This window comes from Apodemus sylvaticus, chromosome 6 (genome assembly GCF_947179515.1).
Source record: "Apodemus sylvaticus chromosome 6, mApoSyl1.1, whole genome shotgun sequence".
NCBI lineage: Eukaryota > Metazoa > Chordata > Mammalia > Rodentia > Muridae > Apodemus > Apodemus sylvaticus.
Window position 1 is genome coordinate 118,697,353 of NC_067477.1, and position 17,895 is coordinate 118,715,247.

Genomic DNA, 17,895 nt, shown 5'->3' on the forward strand with positions numbered 1-17,895 from the left:
TTACCAAACCGTAGAATCACATTCTTGAGCAACTCCTCACTGATGCTAAAGAAGAGTGGTTAAAATCATAATTCTTGGTGAGTAAAAAGCACGGAACTTCTGGACATGTCAGAGCCAATGCACTTATGGACAGACTCACACTGCTTTCATCTGTCTGCATACCATCAAGCCAGCAGGAGTGAGGGAGGGGCCCACATAACCCCGCCCCCAGCCAAGGAGCTGCTGGCAGTTGATGGCTGCTGGGGCCATCAGTTTTCTTCAAGAGGACAGCTCTTGGGAGGCTGTTTGTGTTCTAGTAGGCGGTTCTATACCCATATACATATGGGCACTGCCAGTTAGAATTAGTGAGTTGTAAATAAATAAATAAATAATGACATTGTGGAGAGGGTGGGGAGCCATGGCAAGGGCGTCAGAGATGAGCTATAAGTGGGGTGTAGGGAGATATGACCAGAATACATTGCACACATGTATGGGAGTCAGGACCTTTAAGACTCTTTGTATAAGGACGGGCCAGTTCTGAGCCATATGATGGGGATGGGAGCTCGAAGCGCACAGACCCTGAGGCACTGAAGAGAGCTCCAGATAGGGTAAAAGACACAACACCGCTCCAACAGCTTCCCTCTTTATTAGTATTCAAGAAGTGAATCTGAATGACATTTAATAAGAACACAAAAGGAAACCCCTAACTTGCACATGTAGCATACATAAGCATATACATTTTACGGATTTAATAATCCCCATTTAAATGGGAAAAGAACAACTGTTTTTTACGTCAAAAATAACATCAGTGTTGGCATTGCTGTCTCTAACATACAGTGTTGAATATTATTAACAGGAAGAACTACAGACTCCTAGGCTCACTATAGTTGTGGATTTTATATTATGGTATAAATAGCTCTTAAGAAATCATCTATATAATAAAATAAGTTCGCTTTTGAATTGCAGCAGTCATTTTCTTCAATCAATAAAAATATTCCTTGATTATAAAGCAGCTTGAGTTTGCAAATATATTTCAGGAAAATAACTCTATTTGAAATACCACACTTTTTAAAAAGGCAACAAAGTGACCAGATTTAGGTTTAAGATAGAATATTGCAAAAGAGTTCAGCATAGTATAGGTCTAAGCAAAAAGCAAATTCCATTTGGACGGATACTTCTAATTTCATAAAGCAAACTGTTCCAATATTAGTGTGGTAGTTTCAAGTCTAAATATTTACAACAGTGGATAAATGTTTACACATAACAGGACAGAAACTTCAATACATAACACAAGACAAATGTGTAACATTATCATATCACTATCATGAAGCTTAGTTTAACATGTGCCCAAGACAATGAACGACCAGCCATGGCTCTGCAGTTGTGTGGCGAGTGGGCACAACTCAGCAGCTACAGCTAACTCCCGACCCTACCCCAAGCCCAGACACCGTGAACATCCACGTGGATAACACACCCTGCCCAACACATTTTAATGTACTCTATTCTGTGAAATACTTCTTTAAAGTGTTTTTATATCCCAGGAGGAAATGAAGGCAAAGTCTCAAAAAGTAAAAAGTGCATCATGTTTCAAAAGTGCTGTGCATGTTGGGAACTTACAATGATAAATTAAGTGTGCAAAAAAGATCACAAGCCTGACTGCAAGTCTCTTGTAGCGCGCTCGGGTGGGACAGTGGGGCCGCAGAAGGGAAACCTGAGGGCACACTGTGTGCTGAGGTGTACACCGAGTCAGGACACCTCTGCTCACGCTCAGCTCTGATAACCAGCCAGGTAGTGAGTGGTTCAGGTGAAGGGGATCTCTGTGGTTGTCAGAGGTGCGAGGCAGAGCCAGACATCACCCAGTGCCCACCCTCCTCCCAGGTCCTAACTGCTCCCAGGAGCAGCGAGCCTACCCAAAATATAAAAGATACACCAGTTGTCTATTGCCCGCCCTCTAGGTACTTTTCAGTAACAAACCACAGAGGATGGAAAGGAACATGCCAGGACACCTGGACAGGAAACAGGTCATGTGAAGCTCGTGGTGGAAACGCTAACTCTGTGAAGAGCGGAACACCATGTGCAAAAATGAAGTTGAATGGTGAAGTAACCACAACATATTGCTAAGTACCACATTCATGGCCTTTTTTTTTTTTTTTTTTTGAGTCCCAAAGTTTTCTTGGGACCTGAAGTTTAAAAAAAAAAAAAGTGTGCATTCTGAAATTATTTTCAAAAGAACCATGACCCTCAAAGTTCATATTTGTGTTCCTTTGGAGATTTTTACGAAGATCACTCTATTTTCAGCGTTCACATAATAGCTAAGTAAAGTAAACCCTTTGTCGTAGACCCTATTTTTTATCGAGCACATATACATATCCAGAGAAGCTCAGTTAGGGAGTTAGCTCAACAACTCTCATCGATGAGCTTTGACCCACTAATCCCTCGGTAGGTCACTCGGCTTGGTCTAACCAGCACTCCGTAGTTTGGCTTACAGGTGAAATAGCGCTTGTCGCCCACGGCACCGTCATTTTTCCCTTTGGCACTTCGGAGCTCCAGTCCAAGCCAGATGCCCGAGGCAAAGTCCGTGGGGCCCACGTACCTAACCGTGGCCATTTCGTTCGAGCTTGTGAGCAGGACCTGAGAGCCCTCGTGGAGCTTCGCGGTCCCCTCCAGACCCCCCGCCGTGGTGGAGCTGCTCCAGCTGCGGCGCAGGGTGGTCTTGGTCCTGTCCAGACGGAAAGGAAGAATTGGACTTAGGTACCCGAGTCACGGGATGGAGTTTCCACATCCGTTCCTGCTGCCACCTCCACACTCATTTAATTTACAAAAGAGAAAAGTTTATGATAATAACTTTAGTTTAAGTATTAGTTGCTTTTATGGATTGAGCTTTACTTCCCAATCCCTCAGAAGAATCTTAATTATAGGTAAAGGCTCCTTCTGAATGCCCTTTCTTTTTGTTTTTCTACTGTCACAAGATATCCTTTATTTTAATGTCACCATTTCTCCTTAATTAAATATAAAAGGCAATTTCCATTCTTACAGTTAAAGGACATTTGGAATTTTTTCTTTATTTTTGAGATTATAATTTTTAAAGTTGAAAATAGCCATATTAGGAATACTTCCAATTTCTAAGTTTTTCTCTGTTGAATCTTTTAACACCCACAAAATATATATTCACACACACACACAACACACACATGCACACCTACATGAGAGAGAGAGAGAGAGATAGAGAGAGATTGAAGATTTCAGTAAACAATTAGGAAAAATACACATAACTTAATTAGTATCCATAAGTTAAAGGAACTGGTATTCTGAATGTGACTTCACTTTAAAATACTTTTACATGAAAACAAATCTTAAAACCTACAACTTTAGAAAATAAATGTTAGATAAAGATATAGGTCTTTCCAAAGACTCGTTACCTTCCCTTCTGCCTGCAGGAGAGGGTCTGCGCTCTGCTGAACATCATTCCTGTCCTTCTATAACACAGCATCTACAGTGTAGGCACCTGTCACCTACCTGACTGGAATAAAACAGGCCTGAGGCTGTACTGCCCCCAGGGCCCCTCCCCTACCCATACTGCCCCCAGGGCCCCTCCCATACCCATACTGCCTCCCAGGGCCCCTCCCATACCCATACAGCTCCCCAGGGCCCCTCCCATACCCATACTGCTCCCCCAGGGCCCCTCCCATACCCAAACTGTCCCCCAGGGCCCCTCCCATACCCATACTGCCCCCCCAGAGCCCCTCCCATACTCATACTGCTTCCCAGGGCCCCTCCCATACTCATACTGCTTCCCAGGGCCCCTCCCATACCCATACTGTCCCCCAGGGCCCCTCCCCTACCCATACTGGCCCCCAGGGCCCCTCCCCTACCCATAATAGCCCCCAGGGCCCCTCCCATACCCAAACTGCCCCCCCTCAAGGCCCCTCCTCTATCCATACTGCCCCCCCAGGGCCCCTCCCATACCCATACTGCTCCCCAAGGTCCCTCCCATACCCATACTGCTCCCCCAGGGTCCCTCCCCTACCCATACTGCCCCCTCAAGTCCCCTCCCCTATCCATACTGCCCCTCAGGGCCCCTCCCCTACCCAAACTGACCCCCTCAAGGCACCTCCCCTACCCATACTGCTCCCCAGGGCCCCTCCCATACCCATACTGCTCCCCAGGGCCCCTCCCCTATCCAAACTGACCCCCAGGGTTCCTCCCCTCCCCTGCCCTCTGCTGTCCTCCCTTCTCCTCCCCTCCTCTCCCACTGCAAGCAGCCAGCACTGCTACCCAAACAGCCTAAGATCTTCCTACTGTAAACAGAAGCAGGGCCTACTTCTTTCACCGTTTGTCTTCTTTTCAGCATTTTTAAGGATTAATTTATTGTGTGTCTGAGTGCATCATGTGTCTGTCTGTCCATGCGTCTGCTGAGAAGGCGTGGTTGCCCTCTGCACTTTTCACACTCTTCTGAACCAATCTCACCCTGAGCACATGGCTGGAAGCCTCAAGTCCCAGCCATCCTGCTGTCCCTGCTCGCCTTAGAGCAGGGTTCTAGAGTTTCCTGGTATACCTGACTCGTGTGGGTGCGGGATTTGAACTCTAGTCCTCTCAAGTGTGAAGCAAAGCTGAAAAGGCTTTAGCACCACCCTGCGCCCCCCACCTCTCTCCAGCTCCCATTTTCTGTAGTTTTAAATAAGCACACAGTATCTCATTTGTTTCTATTAGACACCCAGTAAAAAGGAAGATGATTTAAAGTTTATAACTAGGATGCCAGAGTTCAGAGACTTTTCTAAGCCATGTCTTCCAAAAAATAGGAAGAAATTATAATCTGGAAATACTTTTAATGCCCAACGTGGCAGTATGCATGCGTAATTCCAATGCTCAGGAGGCTGAGACAAATTGGTCATGAGTTCAGGCACAGCCTCAGCCATGCCATGGTGAGATATGGGCCAGCGTGGGCTATCTGGTGAAACCTTGCCTTAAAACAGAAAATAAGGAGCCAGGCAAGGTGGCTTGTATGTAAGACAAGTAGCCAGGGGGCTGGACTCAGGGAACCAGGAGTTCAGGGCCAGCCTGGACGATATGAAGAACTGTTTCAAAAAGGAAAGAGGGGCAAAAGGAAGAAAGGAAGTGAATAGAATCAAAACATTTGCAATTATTTATCCCATCAAATGCAAAATGCAATGCACAGAAACAAATTTTTACTAACTGCACAAAAGCAACATATGAGTTCTATTCCTACACAAAACATCCATTCCCTCAGTCTCCAAATTCATATCAAATGGATACTTTCCTAGCCTGACAAAGCTGGCAACATTATTCAGAAAAATCACGACAATAGGCTGTATTTTCTGAACACTCACCATGTGCCTGATGCCTCATTATAATCCCAGCCTCACACAAGCCAGGAATTTCACTGTGTTTGCTTTCTACATTTGCTCTGAAGGTATCATTTATTTCCATGTGAATAATTAAAAGTAAGTAGCACCACGTTGATCAGTCATCAACACCCCCCTTTCCAACACAGATTCCTCCAGGCAAACACCAGCAAGCTTGCCCAACCGCCCAATGGTACACAGCTGAGTGCTGCCAGGCTTCCTACTACGGCCAGTGCCCAAGTCTTAACGTTCCCTCGAACAGTGATCAGAAAACACTGCACCCTGTGTTCCACAGGCAAGACTCGTTCTAAAGAATGACTATGTTTGCAACAGAAGCGTATTTCCAGCTAGGACTTGAAGCATGATATTGATCAGGAGGGGAAAGTGGGTCCCTTGTCTTCTCATCTGAGTGGGAATGCTTCGTATTTTTCTCCACTTAATAGGATGGTGGCTTTCGGTTCATTATATCTAGTCTTTATTGTTTATGTTCCCTTCATACCCCATCTCCAGTTTTTATCAAAAACAGTTGCTAGATTTTTAACTGAAATGAACAAGTATAACTATCTGCAGATGACATGATGCTGTCCAAAGACTCTACCAGGAAACTCCCAAACTGACCAACACATAAAGCAAAGTGGTGGGTTACACATTAGAATATCAAAACCAACATCCTTCCTATTAAAGACAGCCTGGGAAGGAAATCATGGGAACAATCACATTCACAAGTCAACAAACAAACCAACCCGGAATAAACCTGACCAAACCTGACCATGACAGCCACAGACACTGAAAGAAGACGGGAGACTGCTGATGCTCCTGGATTATCAAGATTAATATCCTGAAGTCAGCTGTCCACCAAAAGTAATATACTGATTCAATGCAATCTACATAGAAATTCCAATGCAATTCTAAGCGGAAATTGAAAACAAACAACAATCTTAAAATTCACATGGAAATAAAAAAAAGACCCTAGATATCCAAAACAACCATGAACAACAAAAACTCTGCTGGAACTATCACCATTCCTGACTTTAGATTATCCTTGGAAGCCACAGTGAAAACACACAGCGCTAGCACAAAGCCAGACACGCTGAGCAGGTGCAGTAGAACCAGGAACACAGAGAGAGGTCCAAGCCCCTGTACCTACAGGCACCTGGGTTTTTACAATGATGCCAAAACACACACTGGAGAAAAGACAGTATCCTCAACAAACGGTGCTGAGAAGACTGGATGCTCACGTAAAGATTGAAAGTTGATCCTGCTCGCATCCCCTGCACACAGATCAATTCCAAAGTGGATCAAAGATCTTAACATTAAACCAGGACACTCAGAGTGCCAGGAGAGAAGAGGACAGAGTGTGCTTCAGGACAGGCTGGGGTGAGGACTTCCTGTCGGGACCAACGGTCAACAAGTAGAACACAAAGTAAACTGTTAATTCAGTGAAGAGGCAGTCCACAGGATGGCAGAGGGGGGAGAGGGGGGAGGGGAGGGGGGAGAGGATGGGGAGGGAATTGGAAGAGGGAAGGGGAGGGGATGGGGAGAGAGAAGGGAGGGGGAGAGGGAAGGGGAGGGAATGAGGAGAGGAAAGGGGAGGGAATGGGGAGAGGGAAGGGAGGGGATGGGGAGAGGGGGAGAGGAGGGGGAAGAGAGAAATATACAGATAATAAAGATATAGAGATAGATGATATAGGGATGGATATATATAATTTATATATATATGATGTCTAGAATATACAAAAAAGCCCAAGAATTTAAACATCCAGAAAACAGACATACCTTTTAAAATGTGGGCAATGGAACTGAACAAGGATTTCTCAGAAAATGCGATAAATAATTTTTAAACTATTCACCATGCATTCTTTGCCATCAGGGAAATGTAAATTAAAGCTACTTTGAAGGGGCTGGAGAAAAGTCTCAGCAGTTAGGAACACTGGCACCTCTTCCAGAGGATTCAGGTTCAATTCCTGGCACCCACATGGTGGCTCACAACGGTCTGTAGCTCCTGTTTCAAGGGGTCTGATGCCCTCCTTCTACCTCCACTGGCACCAAGTATGCAAACTGCACACAGACACAAATATAGGTAAAACACTCACAAAACAAAAACTTAAAATAACTATTGTGAGGTTCATTATTTTTAATATTTTTTTATTGTTAATGCTTATTGGGTTTTACAGGCCTGGATGCTTGTCTATGCGTCACAGTGTCCACTGCCTGCAGAGGCTAGAAGCAGGCATCAGAGCCCCTGGGACTGGACTTATACACAGTTTCAAGCTGCTGTGTGGGTGCTGGGAACTGAACCCTAGTCCTCTGACGAGCCAGTGCTCTTAGCTACTGAGTGGTCTCTCCAGCCCCAGTTTCATGTTTCTTGATGGATAAGATCTGTGGGAAATGAACCCTTACGCAGTGTTGGGGAGAGTTCAAACTGGTGCAGCCACTGTGGGAATCAGTATGGCAGGTCCTCAAAATCTATAACTACAACGATCATGTGACCCAGGGTATGTGCCTACTACAAAGACACACACTCATCTGTGTGTCTTGTTGCTAAATTCACAGCAGTGAGGATGTGAACAGCCAAGATCTCAACTAATGAACAGAAAAGAATATGGTAACTTCTACATCTGCAAAGAAAAATTAAATTGCAAAATTTGCAGGTAAATCAATGAAAGTGGAAAACATTACACTTCAGTAACCCAGGCCCATAAAGACAAATGTCACCTGCTCTCATTTATATGCAGATCCTAGCACTGGAACTTTACATTTGTTTAACTTGGAGTGTCTATGAAGCTGGAAAACTATAAAGGGACCATTGGTAGGGGTGGGGAGTATTTTCAGAGAGGCAGGGATAATAGACGGGTTTATAAGAACATAAAATAGGCTCAGTGGATTTAAGAAAAGAAGACATGAATTCAGAAGGGAGTGTGGGATGGATGGAGAAGGAATAAGGGTGAGTATGATCAAAATAAACTGCGTGCATGTGACATTCTCAAAGAACTCATAAAAATATATTTATCCATAAGTTCAATGTCTTGTCGTTTCTACAGGAAGCAGGTAAGTGCTAGCTAGCACCTGCTCCTCGTGTCTGCAGCCCACCGTGTGCACAGGACCTGCCGCTGTCACCTTGTCAGGGGCAGCATTTTGTTTCCTCCCTCAGCTCTCTGGGTCATCCTCCTGCTCACCAACCTCCGCAGCAGTCCCAGCGCCCTCTGTCTTCAGAATCCTCTGTCCAGACAGTCTCCTCTTAGTCCTGTCTTCCACTCTGCCTAAGAGCCCTTGAATATCTCCAATGCATCGGAGCATAACGTTACTGTCTTTAATCTCTCGGCTATTTGAGTAGGAAGACCAATTTCAAACTCCAAATCCATGATGGATTTGACGTGTGTACAGTACTAGGGAAAGCTAAAGCATTTAAAATAATAATTCTGAGAGTGCCTTACGCAAATGGGCCTTATATTTCTTTATTTCTTTCATGCATGGCTGAGCATACTAAATCAAATTTGATTAACTTGGTAAACAGGAGTTTGAAATCAACCGGCCTCACCCAATGAAAACACAATGTGAATTCCCCCAGCTTCTATTAGCAGCCATACAAACCTCTTAAAAGAGAAGACACAGTGGGCTGCTTTTAGCCACTTGTGACATGTTTAATTGAGCTTTTAAAGGAGGGAAGAAGAACTCATCACACCGGTCACACCTTCTCTCTTACGTGCTAACATTCTACCGAGCAGGGCGTACGATACAAAACTCCACTTTTCTTCCTTCACAGAATCCTGGCATGCTCATCTTGAAAGGCAGTTTTCTAAGGCTTCTCAATACTCACTTGGCAAAAGCATTTCTCCTGTTAATCTCTTTTTGAGAAGAAGCAGAGGTTGTACTGAAACTTCTCCTAAAACCTAAATGTGAGAGTGAAGAACAAAAGAGGAAAATATGTCACATGTTTTCAGCCTTTACAGTGAGTTACTTTTAATTACTTCTACAGTGCTCCATGACACCAAGTGGTTGGTTGTTTTGTTTTGTTTGTTCTGTTTTTTCATGGAGAAAACTGCTATGTAGCAGTTCTTCTAAGATAAAAATTCTCTGTCCTGTAGGGAAGTGCATTAAACTCAGGAAGTAAACAACTCCAATTCATTAGGAAGTCCCTGAAACTGACCAGATTCAATATGACCCTCCTTCCCTGAGCATGCACAGGCAGAAGAGACAGAGACAGACCCATTACCTGAAAGCCAATCTGCCTGAAAGAGAGGAAGACCATCTAAGCTGCCAGAAAGAAACACCCTCCAGCCTGCTGAGCTGCCTGCAGGCTGTGCACTGTACTCCAAATTTCTAGCTTTCGTGAGCCATCTGTCACCCATGCTGGGGCAGACTCTAGGTGATGCAGCTGTCTCTGAAAACTTCTGCTCCTATAATAACCTTTCATCCATATTTCTGTAAGTGGCATCAATAATACCCATTGGTTCACCAAGATGAACCTTGGTGAGCTCCTTCCTTTGGTGTGTTGTCAGTCCCTACATAGGTGAGTAAACATCTGTTCACACCCTGCCCCCAGGAACAGCATCACACAATGAGATGAAGGCACATGCATACCCAGAACACAACTGCAGGTTAGATTTCTAGACAATTTATCTTTGCTTTCTTGATCAGGTCTGCTCACACAGGGTAAGTGATGGGCACAACATAACTCTCAGAGCTTTCTCCTATAAGATTTCTTGAAAACCAAATAATACCAAATCACACACTGATAAAGTCGATTCAGTATATGATGAAATATTATAATCTTGATAATCATATAAAATGGTGTTTTTTAAAACTGTCTTCAAAAATATTCCAAGAACAGAACACAGGACAATAAGCTTCAGAGCTCCTCAGAATGCCCTCCCTGTACACAAAAGTTCAAATATTAAGAGATTCCACAAAAGGTAGACTTTAAAAGAGAAAATTAATTTCTAATTCTGGCAAATCAGAAGTGCTGAACAAATCTCTTGATTAAAATAACTCCAATTTGAAAGAGGAACACTCCTCCACTGCTGGTGGGGTTGCAAATTGGTACAACCACTCTGGAAATCAGTCTGGCGGTTCCTCCGAAAACTGGGCACCTCACTTCCAGAAGATCCTGCTATACCACTCCTGGGCATATACCCAGAGGATTCCCCACCATGTAATAAGGATACATGCTCTACTATGTTCATAGCAGCCCTATTTATAATTGCCAGATGCTGGAAAGAACCCAGGTATCCCTCAACAGAAGAGTGGATGCAAAAAATGTGGTACATCTACACAATGGAGTACTATTCAGCCATTAGAAACAATGAATTCATGAAATTCTTAGGCAAATGGATGGAGCTAGAGAACATCATACTAAGTGAGGTAACCCAGACTCAAAAGGTGAATCATGGTATGCACTCACTAATAAGTGGTTATTAACCTAGAAAACTGGAATACCCAAGATATAATCCACACATCAAATGAGGTACAAGAAGAAAGGAGGAGTGGCCCCTGGTTCTGGAAAGACTCAGTGAAACAGTATTTGGCAAAACCAGAATGGGGAAGTGGGAAGGGGTGGGTGGGAGGACAGGGGAAGAGAAGGGGGCTTACGGGACTTTCGGGGAGTGGGGGGCTAGAAAAGGGGAAATCATTTGAAATGTAAATAAATTATATCGAATAAAAAAAATTAAAAAAATAACTCCAATTTAAAACAACTATAATTTTATAGGATATACTGCTCAGCTGGCTCAAAGTCATATTCTCTCTCTCTCCCTCCCACCACCCCACACCCATGTGTATGTGTGGTGTGTGTGTATGTGTGGTGTGTGTGTGTGTGTGTGTGTGTGTGTGTGTGTGCACATGCCCACACTAGGGACACACCTCAGACCCCAATGTACAATTTCAAAGAGGCCAAGGCATATAAAAGAAAAAAGCCAGGAGAGGCTGCCAGACACCCAGTGTGCAATCTTATCGTGTACCACAGGGTTGCCACTTGATCCCTGGACATTGGACTCCTGGTTGAGTACACGAGACCCAGGGGAGGAAGGAGCACAGGCCTGGTATATGGGGGACCTTGGCAAAGGCTGTGGTAAAGGAGGTCATGTTCAATGCTAACTTGAGGCAAGAAACCAAATGGAACAATGGCTTTCTCTCCCCTTTTATTGGATATTTTCTTTGTTTACATTTCAAATATTATCCCCTCTCTAGGTCTTCCCTGGAAACCCCTATCCCATGCCCCCTCCCCCTGCCTCTACAACAATGGCTTTCTTATCAGTGCAAAGCTGGAATTACTGCACTCAGATTTTGTAGCCATGAGTAAATTCATGCTATCTATGTAATTAAATAAAAATTAATATAAGAATATAAGGTAAAGTAGTTCTGAGGTGGTAGAGAAGGGAAATATCAGAAGTCTGTATATCTGAAGGCATCAAAGAACTGCCATCTATAAAATTCTAATTAAACAAGCATTTCTCAGTAATAAATTAGAAAGTCACAAGGAGAGGAGACATCATAAATCAGGATTGACAGACACAGGGTGTGGAATTAGACACAGCAAAGCTTCAGACATTAAACTAGTTAGCACACAGTGATAGATAATACTTAAGATGTTAAGGACATGAGAGGCAAGCTTGAGAACAGATGGGAAAATGAACAGTAGTGGGATGTGCCAAAAGAAGACATTTGGATGATTATTAATGGGATGGCCGGATCAAGCAGTGGAATAAACACAGTTGAAGAGAGAAACAGGAACCAGATAACACTAAAGGCACGTTGACAAAGGAACAAGCTGTGGCAGACACAAGACTTGCTTAGATGCTAATTTCCAGATATAGGAAGACCCAGAGCGTTAGACAGGATTAACAAAAAGAAATTTCCACTTGCATATATCCTAATAAAACTTCACAGCACAAAGGGGAGACACCTACAAAGAATCCAAAACTAACAAGAAGACAAGATAAACCAATACAACAAGAAGGACTGGTCAGACACCTTACTTCTCATCAATTACAGCAATCAGAGCTTCTGTCTACAGGGAGAAAGTTCCAAAATTCTACATCCAGCAAAAAATGCCATTGGAAAAGACAAACAATAACAAAAACAACAACAAAAAGAGTATACACAGGCAAAGAAAAAAACCAAAGTTATCCTAAGAAGGAGTTATGAATGTGGATGAGTAAATACAGAAGTGAATTAAATATTACAGAAAAACTATTATAATTATGTCTACTTTATAAGGGTGCTAAAATAGAACCAAGGCATCTCAGTTGCTACGGATTCAAATTGTGTAGGAAGGGGGTAAGAATGACTGACTTTAAACAGTGAGGTGTGTACATTAAATGATGTATGATAATTGCTAAGTAGCATACTCAGAGTTCAGCTCATACACAGCTGAAAAAAGAAGTAAACAGTGCAGAAAAAGAAAAGGTTGGAACACACTCAGAATAAAGTCAAGCAGAAGCAAGAGCTGGTCATGCACGGTGGTGTGTACCAGGATCCCAGCGCCAGGAGGCAGAAGCAATTAGACAAGACCCCTCTGAGTACAAGGGATTCTAAGTAGGAATTCTAACTTAGCCAGGACTAGATAAAGATACTGCATCAAAAAGCAAAATAAGACAAAACCAATAACAACAACAACAAAACAAAACACAACCAGAAAACAACCATTTATGACTTATTTAGAAACCCACCATTTAAAATACATAAAACCCAAAATGGATTAGGAGCTGTGGAGATAGCTCTGTGGTTAAGAGAGCTTGCGGTGCAATCATGAGGACCAGAGTTCAGGTACCAGCACCCACATAGCAAGCCAAGCATCTAGGAAACACCTGTAACTAACTGCACTCTGAAGAATCCAGCTTCTTCTTCTGAGCTCCATGGCACACAGAGCCCCCCCCCCAACACATGCTGCTCATCCACTCTCAAAGAGACATGTACACGAATAAATACTTAAAATGGAACGGGAACTAAGTAAAACAGCATAAAGAACATTGCTAATACATCAATAATAGCAGCAAAGTAAAGTGAATGGAGCTCGGAGTAAAAGATAAAGACAACCAGATTTATTTTTTCAGCCAGGGTTTTTCTGTGTAGCAATGGCTGTCCTGGAACTTGCTCTGTAGACTAGACTGGCAATGAACTCACAGAGATCCACCTGCCTCTGCCTCCTAAGTGCTGCACATGTCACCACACCTAGCCAGATTTCTTTTCTGAGTAAAACCCTACTCTAAAAGCATTATGGCAGAAAGTAAGTCAATAGAAAAAAAAAAGTCAGAGAAATAGTTAACCAAGAGAAGACTGGAATAAAGATACAAGGATGATCACAAAAGCAATCCCAAGCAGAGCGTGATAGAACATCTTTACAACCCCGGCACTCAGGAGGCTAACAAAAAGAGCTGTGAGTTGAGGCTAGCCTGGGCTACATGGTGATACTCTCTAGGGAGAGGAGAGTAAGGTCAGGAATGGATAAAGAGACAGAACAGGAAAGGAGAAAGAGAAAGAGAGGTTATGACATTAAATAACCCAAAATGCTAAATACTAAATAAAAATCTAATGAAACACGTACAAAATCTGTATGAGGAAAGATACAGAATCCTGAGGGCCGGAGAAGGAGCACAGCAGCGGTCCTCATCCATGGGCTCCGAGGGCTTCCCACGGCGCCTCGACGCACAGCCCCGCACCCAACTCGACTCCCTACAGCAATTCTTATTGCAAACCCTCACCGTTCACTTAAAAGGACACACTGGTGCTTTCTGATATTCAAATTACTAGTAATAATACCCTTAGCATCTATATTACTAAGTGAAATTACAGTTAGCTCAACACAAACAGGTCTGTAACCAGAGGATTATGGAGGACCAACAGGAAGGAAACACGCACCCAGATATGCCAAACAAAAGTACAACTCATGTCCCAGGCAGGACAGTGGAACATTTTATCATCTACTCAGAATAACGTGACACTTAAAACTTACAAGTTGATTACTTATGGGACTTGGCATTTATTATTCCCAGATGATGACTGAATGGAAGTAATCAATTTCACATAAAACAAAAGGAGGATCACATAAGTAAGTGGGGAGAGAGCCCATCTGTTTATAGACAGAACAGCAGTAAGACCAGAGCTTCCCAACCTCCTCAGAATCCTAGTGTGCCTCTCTGTGGATTTCAGCAGATAAAGTTTAAGTGAGAACGAAAGAAATCCAGAATAACACAACATCAGTGGAGAATAAAGTCAGAGGACACACACACACACTCAAACACACGCATAGACACATGCACACATGATCACACGTGACAGTGAAATAATAAAAGCCAGGATGCAGCAAAAATAAGCAGCAGCTATAGAATCAGTCATGTGTCCCATGGAGTGCTCAAAGACACAATGGCAGATAATGAAACCAAGCTCTCCTTACTGATACGGCTGCAAGTGGCAGAGAAGATCAGACAAAAACAAAGGAATCAGAATCATGAATACAAAATCCTAGGCTCACAACCTTAGCGTGGGATGTACAGAGGGAGGCAGGGGAGACGGAGGTGGGCACACAGCTGGGAGGCGGGAGACAGAGCCGCTCCAGGCTTACTTGCACTCTACAGATGCACTTCAGACGCTTTGGTGGAAACACATTGATACAGATATTTAACAGTTAAAACACATTTTCAGTGAGTGAACGTAAAGAAATATTTTAAACTGAGTTTAAAAAGCATAATCTTACCAGGATAAGAATGATTCTGTCTATTTGAAGATATTTCTGAAAGCGTATCCAGGGAATCTGATAGCCTGTGAATAGAAAGGCACACCACGTTAGGAGCGGCTGGTCTTCCCAGTGAGGTGGACTCTCACAGACACGTTCACAGCACCTGTATTTGTCTCCCGCTCCTTCATTCACAAGCATCTATTGCTGCTTGTTGCCACATGAAGCAGAGATGAGCATTTCTCTCGCATAGGAGACGGGCAATAGTGGAGTGAGTCCCCACTACCAAGGACAGGTAGGCTGGAAAATTCAGTTCATTTGAAACGGGAACATGTATCTGCTTGGCGGCTTTTTTGGGGGTGGGAACTGAACCCTGGGCCTTGGCACATGATAAGCACGGACCCTGCCACTAAGTTGCATCCACAGCCCTATTGCTACTGCTGTGTAATGCTAGGAATTGGACCCATGATAACTTCTGATTTTGCTTTGGAATTTTATCGTCAATGGTAAAACTAAAAAATACAGCAATCAGTTTATTTTATAACAAGTTTAACAAATATAAGATTAAAATATTTCTCCAATTCTGTTATTGGAAAAAAAGAGACTGAATTTTTGCATGTGTATAATTTTTTTCGGTAATATAATCCAAGGCCCTGCATGCTGGACTCTACCCACCACTACAAAGGTCACCTTCTCAGTGAGTATCTCGTTTTTTGATATTCAAATCATATTTTTAAAAAGCCAGGTCCTGAAAGCCTCATTTTTCTTCAGCTGTTTACTGACCTAAATCTGCAAGACCTTCATCTGCCCAACACTTCTCCCAACACACTTTATTTCCATCAAAAAAAACCCCGCAGCCCCTGGAGTGTGTTCAGCCCCTGCGGGTCCTGTGCAGTGTTTTTGCAGAGCACACAACACATGACAATTGAGGAGGGGCAGATGGACAGAGCCTACAGCCTGGTAAGCAGCAGGTAGTAGGATGAAGAGGTGATGGACAGCTAAGAAGAACCTACTTCCAGAAGTGATTGGTTCATTAGAAATAATTCCAGCAGAAACAAAACAAGAACGGGATGTTTCTGAGGACCAGTTAAGCAGTGAGTGAGTTTTCTTAGACTGTCTTTAAAGAATATTCACTGATGCTATTAACCAAGACAATTTACTAAATGAAAATTGTATAATGACAGATAGATCGGGAAGTCTATTCAAACAGAGGAAGTCACGTGGGTGGATCCTGGGACAAGCACACATTTTAAAAATGCCAAAGGGAGAAATAAAAAGCCAGCTATGACTCTGAGGTGAAACAGTAGGGGTCACAGTGTGATTAGTCACCAAGATAGTCTCCCACAGCCCCTACTGTACAATCTCCCCATCTTGAGGACCAGTGTGGGGCCTTTAAAGAACTCCAAACTGGCTTGCGTTAGGAATGCCTTAAAATCAGAGACCATGTCTGTTTTGTTTGCTCATAGAATGCCTAGCACAGCACAAAGTGCGAAAAGACACTTAATAGTATTTGATGATGATGAATGAGACAATCAGAAGACGACAGGAAGGCAGCTGGATGGAGACTGGTTCATTTCAACAGAGCCCTATTTCTTTTAAGGAGTGGGGGTTGCTTTCAAACGCGCCACCTTGGAGAAGACCAAAAGGAAGGCAAAAGAAACAGAGTGAGGCCACGTGCGCTCTGTAAACACAGCAGTGAAAATACAAAACTACAGGAAAAATGTGACTTCCCAAACAGAGGCGGAGAAAAGGCTGCTGTGACATAAAAGGTACAGAACTGGCAACTGGTACTGGTACCCACTGTGCCTGACATACACCCAATCCTGTACTCTGGGTAACTGGATGTGAGACAAACCCCAGTCCTTGTGACTGGAAGACAAATCAAACTAATATAAGGTACTGTGTCAACCACTGCCAGACACAGGGTGCAGAGGAGACTCACAGAAGCCCAGTAACTACTACAAGGTTACAGCAAAGGGCTCACTTCTGACTCCAGATAGCTAGGGATTCAAATACCCACTGCAGCCTAAAGCTGTCAGGGCCTAATGTTCTTCCTCTGTGGAATGGAGACAACTGCAGGGCCTGCCCAATGAGATGCTTTAGGTCACTGATCCAGGGACAGCCAACACTGGTGCGTGCTACTAGCTAAAAGCACGGGCCTAGGGAAGCCAGGAACCAACAAAGCCAGGCCAAGCTTAGCTCGTCTATTACCCAGTGATATGACTTCAGCTCTGCTACTTTTTCTGTGGAAAAGTATTTTCCCACCTGCAAGATGGGAGTAAGGATAGCAGTTCGTGGCTCCTTGGGTCTGCAGAGGACAATGGCTACATATGCCACAGGAACTCAGCATGGAGTTGATGGTACTGAGGGCTATTTTCCAACTCACCCGGCCAGGGACTTATTAGCATCAAGTGAAACAACACTTAGGGAAGACACCTTGTGAGCTACAAAGGCCTGTATGCTGAAGGTTTCACTGCTGTGAAGAATGATGTACCAGGGCTGGAGAGATGGCTCAGTGGTTAAGAGCACTGACTGCTCTTCCAGAGGTCCTGAGTTCAATTCCCAGCACATGGTGGCTCACAACCATCTATAATGGGATCTGATGACCTCTTCTGGTGTGTGACAGTATATTCACATACATTAAATAAAAGGAGCGAGTGTGCCCCAAGACTCGTTAAATAAAAAATATATCGAATAAAATAAAAATACATCGAAAAAAAAAAGAATGATGTACCAAGTGCATGAAAACCAAAAGAATTAACACTAAAAGGATATGTAAGAAAAAAACTGAAGGAGAGTATGATTTTAAAACCTTCAATTTGCTCAGAAACCATCAGCATCCAGCTAAATGGGGACCGGTAGGGACTCCCAGTCCACCAACAT

General features: G+C 43.5%; 1 protein-coding gene across 2 annotated transcripts in view; it reads right to left on the reverse strand.

The window, feature by feature from the left end:
• Window positions 1-606: 606 nt before the first annotated feature.
• Clip4 (CAP-Gly domain containing linker protein family member 4) overlaps window positions 607-17,895 on the reverse strand; it is a 74,366-nt gene continuing 57,077 nt past the window's right edge. The window contains exons 14-16 of one of the 2 annotated variants that reach the window (XM_052186317.1): window positions 15,034-15,098; window positions 9,160-9,232; window positions 607-2,698 (exon numbers count right to left, since the gene is read on the reverse strand). In XM_052186317.1, coding sequence (XP_052042277.1) covers window positions 2,377-2,698; window positions 9,160-9,232; window positions 15,034-15,098 — 460 coding nt within the window. In that variant the 3' untranslated portion in view covers window positions 607-2,376. The remainder of the gene's footprint in view (window positions 2,699-9,159; window positions 9,233-15,033; window positions 15,099-17,895) is intronic. The other variant, XM_052186318.1, reaches the window with a different exon arrangement.